Consider the following 12,299-nt stretch of genomic DNA (forward strand, 5'->3'; position numbering starts at 1 on the left):
GTCCTTGTGTTTCTGACATGGCACTGTCCACTACGGCTGCCTCAGGAGTAGATGGGCATTCAAAATGCACTGCTAGGTTCTTTCTGCCTGGAGTGCCATAATGGTGAAGAAACAGAGGGGCTCAGCTATTCCTCACCCATCCTGGACATAGATGTCTCCAGAGGTGTCCTTGCTCTCTTTCTGTAGAGACTGAAGGAAGAACATTTTGAAGCCAGTTCCTCTGGAAGCTGTTTTATGTTCCATGTTAAGGAACTCACTGAGGATGAAGCCAGAAAGAAAGGAAGGAAGAAGAGCCAAGGGAAGAAAGAATCCCAGTGGGTGCCAGTGGAGGCTCAGATGGTTGGTGAGAAGGGAGCTATTTGTAACAGACCTTAATAAACTAGGCAGAATTTAAATGTCCTGTTGAAGGGCTGGGCAGATGTCTCCACAAGTAAGCACCTGCTGTGCAAATGTCAAGAGTAGAATTTGAATCCCCAGAACCAACATAAATGGGTGGACATGGTAGATCATCTGTAATTCCCGGTTTCAGAAGCCAGTAACAGGGGATTCCCCAAGCAAGTTGGTTAGTGAGACAAACTGTATCAGTGAGCTCCGCATTTGATTGATTGACCCTGACTCAATGAGTGAGTTGGAAGGATTGAGTCAACCACAGGTATCCACAAGCACATGTGCATATGTGTGCACACACCCCCCCCCAACACATTGGAGTGCCCACACAGATGAAAAAAAGGAAAAAGAGAAAGGAGTTGGGCATAAAAGTGGTAAGAACAAAGTTGCTAATCTGGAGAAGAATAAAGAGAATCAAAGAGAGCAGAGCATCTGTGGATGGGCTGACTCTCAAAAGTCTAAGAGGATGGAACTCTAAGTCTAAGACTGTCCTTGGACCACTGGGGTGCCCATGACTTTTTCCGGGCAGGTGGAAGAGAGGGAGAGGGGAGGGAAACCCCCCCAAAATACAGGAAGATGTTTAACATGTGCATTTAAAGATGTTTTTGGGGAGGGCAGAGAAGAAAGTGTGAGCCTGTGAGACTCAAGTTGCTTCTTCCGGGGGGAAAAGGAGTATTGTGGGATTTATTAATGAAGGCATTGACAGAAGTCAATGGCTGGCAGGGGCTGCTAAATGTTTCTATTTCTAAAATTTCACTATGGTGCAATCAAGAAGGAGGTCAGACAGGAATGTCTGTGTATCTAAAACCTAGCAGGTGTCATCCACAACCTCCAGAGTCCTCAGCAATGGAAGCTGTCCCAGGACAATGCTGGCCAGGTGCCTACTCCAGCAAGGGGGACTTAGCATAGAGATAGTCTCTACACAATGTTCCTTAGATCATATCTCAGAAACGCATTGCTTACATCCCTTTCTCAAATCTTCACTAGTTTTTAGAGCACTAAATCAAATTCTGTGTTAAAGGAGGAGCAAGTACATATTGATCAGTCCCCTCCCCTAGGACAGAGCAAAAGCAGGGTGAGGACCTAGTACAGTAAGTGAGCAGGCAAAAGCCTGTCAGCCAGAGGGTGTAGTGCTCACTGCCTGCACAGAGCAGGAGGGCATGGCAGAGGCTGTACTTCATCCTCCCTCCCTCCCAGCACCGAGCTCTGCACAGCAGAAGCAGCAGAAGACAACATTAATTATTAGAAGACAACGATGCATTAACTCCAGATCATGCCTCCAAATAAGAGTGTGGGGGTCCTGCTCTTCAAACTAGTGGTGTAAAGATGGTAAAACCAGAAGAATTTTAAAAGTTAAAATTAAATGGGCTGATCCTGAAGAAAAGGTGAGACGTAATTTCCTTGCTTTTAAAATACTTAAACCCAAACCAGAAAATCTGCTGCATGTTGCTGCAGGCTCCCCACACCTGTATTAGACTATTCAACAAGCCCTTGGTTGGCTTGACTGAGTTCATATACAGCCTGAGCTTCTAGGATGCCCAAAAATCTATAAGCTGGGAAGTGGATGTTTTCTGATTCTAGCTTTTTATAACCAGGGCTTCTTGATTCCCAGGTGAGCCTCCTCTACTTTGACATTCTGTTGCTGTGATAAGATCTTGAGGAATAAAGGATTTATTTCAGCATATATGGTGTCCATCCAAGTTATAATCTGTCAATGAGGGGAGTCAGAGCAGGAACTGAAGCAGAAACCACAGAAGGATGCTGTTTACAGATTGCTTCACATGGCTTGCTCAGTGATGTTCTTATAAAGCCCAGGAACACCTGCCTAGATATGGCATCATCTACAGTGAGCTGGATCCTCCCACATCAACCAGTAATCAAGAAAATGCCCCACAGACAAGCCCTCAGGCCAATCAGTCCAGGCAGCTCCTCAATGGAGCTTTTCTCTTCCTGGGTGACTCTGGGTTGTATGAAGTTGACAAAAAACAACTAGCATGGCCTGAAACAGGGAACCAAAATTATTTTAAATATTTGGATATTTTAGAATAAAAATTTTGTTCTGTAATTTATATAGCCTTGAAACCAAGCTTTCTAACAGGATTGGGGATGGCACTTAGCAAGAGGATACTAGCCCTCTGCCATCTGTGCCTTCCTTGAGGTCTAAGCTTTTGAGCTTTGAAATTTATGAAAGGCAGGTGTGATTCTGGCTGCTTGCTGCCCATCCCATGCACATGCTCTGCATCATGGCCATAATTCATCTGAGGCAAAGTCATACTCTATACCCTCACCCCAGCCTCCCCCAACTCCAGCCCCATGTCAGTCATGACCTAATGTAGCCCAGCTGAAGATCTTCCTGCCCAAGTGCTGGTCACAGCAAGACACCCACTTGTTGATGCAGTTTAGGAAATGCTCAGCCTTTGTGGGTCCCTGGGGGGCTTTGCCGGGAGTTCCTGATGCTAGGCTCTAGGTAGAGTTTCACACTTCATGCTTTTGCAGTTCTCTTAGCTTTATTGAAAACACCATTTTGTTCTTTCTCTCTTCCCATCTTGCACTGGGGCATGCGCAGTCCAGTATTCCCATTTCTCCAGATAGTGTAGTCCTACCCCATTCTGCACGTTCATCTCCTATCTATGGTAATACTTGTGCTGAAATGTGATTTTATTTATATGGTAATAAATAAAGTTGCCTGGGGGTCAGAGCTAATAGCAAGCCATAACAGAAGGCAGTGGTGGTGGCACACACCTTTAATCCCGATCACATGACAGACAGATCTCTGTGTGTTCAAGGATACAGCCAGCATGGAGACACTCACCTTTAATCTCAATACCAACCATAGAGACCTAGAGGTCTGTATAGACAGGCAGTGATGAGTCATGTGTTTAGGTTTACAACCAATGAGAAGGCAGAACAGGAAGTCAATAAAAAGACAGATACACAGGAAGTAGGTCTCTTTTGGAGGGGAAGAACAACAGTGGCAGTGAAGAGTAAGAAGGTATTTTAGTATCAGCTCTTAGCTACAGCTCTGACCTCTTGGGCTTTTAATTCTGCATTTGGCTCTGTGTTTCTTATTTAATAAGACTGTTAAATCTACACCTATCCAATCATCTTTGCTGGGAAACAAGAAGTACTGATTTCTATCTTTTTCAGAGCTGTGGGTAACGGCTGTTGGACGGTGAGATCTACAACCATATTCCCCTTCCACCTCTCACCATAGAGGAGCTGACAACAGTCATAGACACTGAGATGTCCCCTCCTCAGGAAGGCCTCATCTCTCACACTCTTCCATGATGCCTTCTGCGTGTAGCTAAAGACTGGGCAGCCCTTTCCCACCATGTTTTCTCCCTTGTAGTATCACTCCATATCAGGCTACTTCTGTTTGATTCTATCTCCCTGTGGAACAGCCTGGAAGGTGGAGCTCAACTGGCTAACAGGTCAAAGAAATGAGTCGCAATGAAAGCGCCTGAGCTGATCACCAGAGAACCTATGTGACCCAGCTCATTATTTCAGCTGAGAGATGGAACCGCTGCGGGAAGCTTTGGTTGGAGTTCATGCACACAGGACAGCGCATCATTGGCAGGATGTCTGTACCTACACTGTCACTGCTGTTACTGCATGTGCTCCATGAGGGTGAGAACACAAATCACATCCTAACCAAATGATCATTTTGAGATAACAAAAGAATTTTACATTCTAAGGAAAACAGGAACCTGAAATAAAACAAATATATGTTCATGTAAAAAAATAAAAAATAAAAAAGGACAATGAAGCGAGAGATCTTTTAAGGGAAAAAAAAAAAGTGTCTCCCAAGTGTCAGGCCAGCCTGTTTGTATGCAGAATAATTATCCAGCATTAGCTTGATCCCTACAGCAATAAAAGCCCACTGCCCACTTGGTTCACTGGACAGGCTGGTCGGTGGCAGCCTCTGTCAGCCCCACTCAATAGTTGCTGCTGAGGTTCCAGTACTCAATTATCTCCATCCTTGCTCATCACGTGTGACTTGGCCTCATTTCTGCTATGTCCCTGCTGAGTGAGGTCCATGCACCACCACCACTGTGCTATTAATGACACTATAAGATATGAGCAGTCCTGAGATTTCTGAGTCTTTCAGCATCTAGGATTCTTGATGGCATTTAGTGCTTTTAATAAATACATTTTCTCTCTCTCTAGTTTTCTCCCATCTTTCCCTCCCTCCCTCCCTCCCTCCCTCCCTCCCTCCCTCCCTCCTCCCTCCCTCCCTCCCTCCCTCCCTCCCTCCCTTCCTTCCTTCCTTCCTGTGCATGTGTCTGTGTATGCCTAGAGGCTGGGGAACAACTTGCAAGGTCTGGTTCTCTCTTTTCACTCTGTGGGTCATCAGGCTGAGTGCTCTTCCAGCTGAGCCATCTCTCCAGCCCCAGCACATGTTTATGAACAGCTCCTTCTGCTAAACTCCCCCAACACATTTTTCTCTATAGTCTCCAGGGAAGCATCTGTTTCTAGGAAGGAGCCACCTGCGATAGATTTAAATAAAGCTTCTATAGGTTTTCAAAAGTCCACCTTGGGCCCTGCTGCTTTGCAATGCAGCACTGCGAATCTTCACAGTTTAAACAAGAGGGGATACACCTTCACTACCCAGTCATCCTAGGTTCAGGAATCCGTCATCCTAGGTTCAGGAATCCGTCATTCTGGCAGGGCACATGTCTGGGTTTAGGAAACATGTGAGCTTCATGCTAATAGCCCAGGGAAGAGCCATTTTCTACATGACCTGCGAGCCTCTCTCTGTTCAGTGGCTACCCACCCCCAATCCCACCTGCTCCCATAGAAGATGAGGCACGCAGCCTGTAACACCAAGTGCAGCACAGCCTGCAGCACAGGCAGAGGAGCTGAGGTCACACAGCACCTTCTGTCCTATGGGACTCTCCTCTGTCAAGTGGGTGTAGGCATTGTTCTTATTGAGTGGTGATTTCCCTGTCACCTGACTCTGGGTCACACTGGGCCTGGCCTTGCACCCACCACATATGCAGAGCTCCATGGTTCCTGGGGCCTCAACAATGGTCATTCTGCTGTTGACTGAAGCAGGGGTGTTGGACATGGAACTTCCCTGGGATGATCCTTATTGGGAGCTGGAAAGAGGTTGTTTTTTTTTTTTTTGTTTGTTTTTGTTTTTTTTTTTTATTTCACAGCAGCCCTTTCTGGGAAGTGTTTCCTCTAATTTACCCCATACTAAAATACAACTAGCCATGGAAAATGGCATGCAACATGATTTGTGAAAATGCAGCTAGCTATATCCCCTGTGTGGTAGAGTGTAACTAAATGTGAGTTTCATGACAAAGAAGAGGTCTAGAGGTGACTCCCAGTATTTTACTCAAAGCAGTGAAAAAGCAGGGGGGCAGTTAACCTGTAAGCCCATGAATATGTGTGACATATGGCCACTGAGGCTGCCACCACAGTGGTCCCCCAGGAGCTTAAATGAACGGTAGGTCCTTGTCTTTCCTCTCTTCTGCTGGCTGGCAATATCTGCTGTAACACAATCCATGTTTTCTTTTAAATGGGTATCACCCACTGTAATAATTCAACAAGAATTCTGGTATTATGAAACTTTAAAATGATTTAGACATATCAAAATTACCTTAAGGATTGCACCTGACCTTTGAAATTTTCCTTAGAGCCTGTTACTTTCTTAAGGTGAAGTATCAGCATTCTCCACATAAATAGTGAGGCATATGATCGATTAGATAGATACTGATGAATAGACAGAGATGATAGTAGATAGTATGTAGATGGATAGATGCAGATGGACAGACTGACAATGGGCAGACTGAAAGGTATATAGACAGGTCCTAGCTAGCTGATGGATAGATGGGTAGATGATTGATTAGGTGGAAGATGGTGCCTATCCATGCCTATCCTGGGATACCTGCATGCTGACAGATGTCTAGGTAGACAACTTGTTTACAAGATTCCCTGCTTGTGTTGTTGCTCAGTCTGAGTGCCTTCAGCTCTAGACTACTCCATGCCTTGGAGCCCAATCCTTTCCTGGTTCCCTCTGAAGCACTGGTGCTCCAGAATGATGCCAGGCCCTCCAAAGCTCCTCTTAGAGGCAATCTTCCACTAAGACTCAGTTCCTTAAACACACTCTGGGGATGGTGAGGAGACCGAAGAGAAGGGAGGGTGTTGCAGAGGCAAGAAGGTGTGCACATGGAAGAAACTCATATATCCCTAATCTGTGAGGGTCCAAAGTTCAGGTCCCTGTTTGGGAGCCAGATATAGTGGACTATGGGGCCTCCTTGATAACCCTCTCCCAGGATCCAGAAAGAATCTATGACCAGCTGAATATCTAATCTTTGATGATAATAAATGGAACTCTTTAGTCCATTCACTTTATTCTTCTGAGTCAGTTCTCTCTTTGCACAGCTCCTTTTCTGCCCTCATGCTTCACTTTTCTCTGTCCCTTCTCTTTCTGTCTTCTTATACCCTAACTAAGCTCTTCTGACATTGATCTCATCTTCAGCCTCAGTTCCCCCATCCATGCTCCTTCCTTCCTTTCCTAGTCTCCTGACCTAACCCAATCCCTACCACCTACAAAAACTCTGCCTTGTTCTTTCTTCTCCAGCCACATGACTCTGTTTGACACTAGGAATTCTGCCTCAACCCTCCTTCACTCGCTACGCAAAAAAACCCTAGTTCTGAGTCAATTTCTCCGGAATGTCATTTGGCCTGTCAGAGAAAGGAAGGTCTGAGCTTGATTTGCACAAGTAGCAAAGCCATGCACCTCAGAGCCAGGTTGTGTCTCAGAAAGGATGTTTTACATTAATTCAGGGGCCTCAGGCACCTAGTAGTTGGTCTGGCTAGGTTACTTGTTCTTGGATGCTTTGGAGCTGGCAAAGAAATTGTGGGGATTCTTTGGTGACAGCTGTGTCTGAAGTCACTGAAACTGTGTTACGATGTCTCTGTAGCTCATTCGAGCTAATTTTGAGGTGGGATTCTGGGACATCTCATGACTACTAGAGTGTCCTGTTGTAGATTATTTTAAGATGTGTTACATTTGTTTATGCTGTGGAACATTTGTTTAATGATGCAAAGATGTGTTGCATTCTTTTATGTTGTATTTGTTTTAACTCTGTGAAGTTGTATTACTATGCCTGTCTAAAACACCTGATGGTCTAATAAAGGGTTGAACAGCCAATAGCAAGGCAGGAAAAAGGATAGATGGAGTTTGTAGGCAGAGAGAATCTGGGAGGAGGAGAAAAAGAGAAAAAGAACAAGGAGAGGAGAATGCAAGGGACCAGCCGCCCAGCTATACAACTAGCAACACAGTAAGAAGAAAGATGTACAGAAATAGATAAATGTAAAAGCCCAGAGACAAAAGGTAGATGGAATAATTTAAGGAAAGCTGGCTGGAAATAAGCCAGATATTTATAAGTAATAATAAGCCTCCATGTGTGATATATTTGGGAGCTGGGTGGTAGGCCCCAAAAGAGTAAGTGTAAAACAAACAAACAAACAAAAAACCCAAAAAACAAACAAACAAACAAAAACAACAAAAAGCAGTGTCCTGTATCTGCTGTATCTTCCATGTCAGGTATGAAGCTCCAGGAAGATTCTGAGAAGACCGTCAAGGAAATACAGATGCCATGTGTCCTGCAGACATTCCCTGGCCAATCAGGAAAGTAAAGATGTATGGGGGACACTCTCCCAATTCCATCTGATGGGTCATATGTTTTGTAATAAAATGAAGAAAAGAAGGGGCAGGAAATATGCTCCCAATTAAAAATAGAAATGTAAATGGTTCATAGTTCATGTGTTTCCATTAGTTTGGCTATTTGTCCCTGTGCTTTTTCCAGTCTTGGTCTCAACAATTCTAGCTCATACAATCCCCCCTGGAGCTCCACCTGGCTGTGGATCTCTGCATCTGCTTCCCTCAGTCATTGGATGAGATTTCTAGCACTACAGTCAGGGGGTTTGGCCATCTGATCACCAGAGTAGGTCAATTGATTAGCTTGATCTGTTTGGGAGGCCCCCAGGCAGTGGGACTGGGACCTGTCCTTAGTGCATAAGCTGGCTGTTTGGAGCCTGGGGCTTATGCAGGGACACATAGCTGAGCCTGGGAGGAGGGGACTGGACCTGCCTGGACTGAATCTACCAGGTTTAGCTGAATCCCTAGGGGAGTCCTTGCCCTGGAGGAGATGGGAATGGGGGTGTGCTGGGGGGAATGTTGGGGGAGGGCGGAAGGAAAGAGGACAGGGGAATCCATCGCTGATATGTGAAATTAAATTAAATTAAATTAAAATTTTTTTAAAAGTTGAAAAAAAAGAAATGTAAATGGCATTTATATCTGGTGTTTGTTTTCTTGGGTTCTTGAAGTCACTTCAGTTTTTAACAGCAAACCTGTCAAGCAGATGTTGCTATAATCTCTCCATCTTGTTATTAAAAAGAAGGGTGTATGATACAGAGATGAAATGACTGTACCTAAGTCACACTGTTAAGGGGCAGAACTAGTGCCCAGTATGGCACAGCTTAGAGCCTATGTCCTTGGCTCTGAGTCAGCTAAAGCCATGCCGAATCAACATCTGGAAAATTAAATCCTACTCGAATATCAGTGGTATGTGATTTCTGATAACTCATGAGCAGCTGAGCGACACAGTGAGTCACTTGTGTATTATCTTCAATTATCAGCTTGGCATTGCATCCTGGAACACTGTCTCTCAGGCCTGTGACATAGCTCAGTGGGTGTAGGTGGCTACTACCTAACCTGATGACCTGAGTTTCATCCCTAGAACCTGCATGGTAGAATGAGGGTGACACCTATGAGCTATCCTCTGACCTCTACACATGTTCTGTGGCACACCCAAGTGCATATACATACCAAATAAAGAAGTAAGTGTAATAATTTTTAAAAAATGCAAGTTTCTCTAAAAAGTCTGCTTTCCCTATATTCTCTCACTGTTCTAAATTTTCAAAGTTATATAATTTTTTAATCTTTTGGATGATTGATTTATCAGGTGATGATGCATTGTACTGAAGGGTCTACTCCAACACTGTCATTCTTGTTTCCATGATGTCTTAAGTTGTAGCTATTAACAGACTATTGACATTGTTAACAGAGTGATAGTTAAAGGTAGTTACAACTAACATTGCCTGGTCATCAAGCTGAACACAGCATGGGTATTCATGTTTCATTTGGGAATACTCAGACCCTAACAGTCAGACATGTACCCTCCACCTCAAGGTTCACCTCTGCTCAAAAGCTCAACCTTGTAATGCTGTCTTCAAACTGAAGGAGCAAGTCCTCTGCAGCCTCTCCTGGTGGGAAGCATTTGGTATTTCCCTGATGCTCTTAAACTCTAGCCATGGTTGTAGTAACTATAAGTCATATAGAAAATATTATACCTCAGCTATGCATTCTTGGGGAAGTAAACACCCATGTAGAAGATCCATTCAAGGTCATATCTAGAAATTTAAAGGTCATGATCAGTAGTAAGTGGTCCCAGGATTAGACTATGAATGGGGAAGGAATATCTCTACTTTTTTTGTATTTTTTTTAAATGATGTGGAGTCATTAAGTCCGACCCTATTCTATGCTTCCCACAAGGGAAATCTATTTCCTACCTTATAGCTAAGGATGCCACTTCCCCCACAGGACATGTTCACATTCTCACTACCTCCACTTACATGGAGAAAATGGAGTTTTCCAAGACATGCTTACTCATGTGCACTTGCAATGTGTATCCTCTGCACTTCCTGTCTGGGGTTGGTGGGTCCTTCTGTATTATCTGTCTCTCTGACTTCATCTACACAACTTCTTGGTATGTTTTTTAAAACTAGCAACTATTCTTATGGCATATAGTTGAAATTAAGAGCAGACTTCAAGTGCACACACATCTATGGTGTCATACATCTTAAACATACTGTAGACAAATTTTAAAAGGTCTTATTTATAAAAGCAAACCCAGAGCCAGATATTGGGGTGAACAGTGAATAATCAGAGAAACAGAACAAGCCACATCCAACCTCGCCTTGACAAACCCTTAGCTGATCTTTTTTCCTCAGACTAGAAGCCTCTGGGTCCTCATCTGAATGGATCTCAGCTGAACTGCTGCTAAAAGCTAAAAGCTTTAAAAGGCTCTAGTTCCTGATCCTCATGCCTTATATACCTTCTGCTTTCAGCCATCCCTTCCTGATATTAAAGGTGTGGTTCACCATGCCTGGCTGTTTCCAGCATGGCTTTGAACTCACAGAGATCCAGATGGATCTCTGCCTCCAGAATGCTAGGATTCAAGGTGTGTGCTATCACTGCCTAAGCTCTATGTTTAATATTGTGGCTGTTCTGTTCTCTGACCCCCAGATAAGTTTATTGGGGTGTACAATATATCAACCACATTTCCCCTTTTTTGTTTAAAATAAAAAAGTTATAACAAATATAAGAAGAAGTATATACAATAAGTATATACAATATATACAGTCAAGAATTACTTTAAATGGCTGGCCCTTTTCCCTTGATCTCCAGGCATGTTTTATTTATTAGCACCCTAACAGTCATCTTGGAACTCTCATCCAATAAGTGATGGAAGTGAATGCAGAGATGCTCAGCCAGGCCCCAGGTAGAGCTCCAGGTGTCCAACGGTTGAGAAAGAGGAGGGACTGCAAGAGCGTGAATTGTTGAATCCAAGATTGCAAAAAGCATGGGGACAAATAGCCAATTGAAAGAAAGCACATGAATTATGAACCAATGGCTGTGGAGCGCCTAGCTAGATCAGGCCCTCTGGATAAGTGAGACAATTGAATAGCTTGAACTGTTTGGGAGGCACCCAGGCTGTGGGACCAGGACCTGTCCTTAGTGCATGAGCTGGCTGTTTGGAACCTTGGGCTTACACAGGGACACATGCTCAGCCTGGAAGGAGGGGACAGGACCTGCCTGTACTGAATCCACCAGGTTTAAATGAATCCCCAGGGGTGTCTTGATCCTGGAGGACATGGGAATGGAGGGGAGGGGCTGGGGGGGAAGTGGGGGCGGGAGGGGGGGAGGACAGGGGAACCCATGGCTGATGTATAAAATTAAAACACATAATAAAAAAAAAATATTGGGAACTCCAGTTATCAAAAAAAAAAAGAAAGAAAATATTACCACATTTCAGCACAAATAAAATATCACCACAACAGACAATAAGTGGAGAATCTCAAGTAGGAGGAGGTTAATGAGATCTAACAGGTTCAGAGTCAAGTGGTCAGAGGCCACAGGGCCAGCCAGCCCTCTGGGAGGAGAAAGTCACATGCTGTTAGGATTCAGGAACCATTGTCAACAGCATAGTTCTTTATGGCTACCAAAGTTCTAGCACCATTCATCAACAAAGAAAACAACAGACATTCATCGCAAATAAATGGGTTAGCTCACAAGAATCCTCAAAAACACAAATCATAGCAAGACAAACAGATTGTTCATTTTACTTTCAACTTTGCAATATCAGATATAGTAAGGAAAAGTTTCAGAAAAAAAATGATCAAAATGTTATTGCCAAGAGATCCACAAGTCTACCCATGTTTCACAGCTGAAGTTTGTATTTCCTGTTTTTTTATATTTTGACATGATAATGCCATGCCACTTGTTCTTGTTTCAGAGACAGGCCATTTAGGCAGGGCTCTAAACCAGTTACAGAGCACTAATTTCATTTATGAGCAGTATTCTAACATGATTTTTTCATTTATCTCTGTCATGTACAGAATGGTCTCTTCACTCTTGGAAGCCTTCCATTTAAACACTACGGTGATTCAGGCCTACCTTGGTACACAGCTTTGAACCCTGGTGAGCCGATGCTATCATCTGACTGCAGGTGAAGCCACATCTGATTGCTCATGCTCACGATGAGGTCAGGAACACTGGAGCCTGTGAGCCTGCACAGGAGGGAAAGGATCAGACTTTTACCACTGGCTACAAATAC

At 44.0% G+C, this 12,299-nt stretch overlaps 1 protein-coding gene across 1 annotated transcript in view; it reads right to left on the reverse strand.

Moving 5' to 3' along the window:
- Positions 1-12,299, reverse strand: part of Csmd1 (CUB and Sushi multiple domains 1) — a 600,818-nt gene that overhangs the window by 360,829 nt on the left and 227,690 nt on the right. The window contains exon 7 of the mRNA XM_036209300.1: positions 12,140-12,252. Coding sequence (XP_036065193.1) covers positions 12,140-12,252 — 113 coding nt within the window. The remainder of the gene's footprint in view (positions 1-12,139; positions 12,253-12,299) is intronic.

The sequence above is a fragment of the Onychomys torridus genome, chromosome 17 (assembly GCF_903995425.1).
Source record: "Onychomys torridus chromosome 17, mOncTor1.1, whole genome shotgun sequence".
Lineage (NCBI taxonomy): Eukaryota > Metazoa > Chordata > Mammalia > Rodentia > Cricetidae > Onychomys > Onychomys torridus.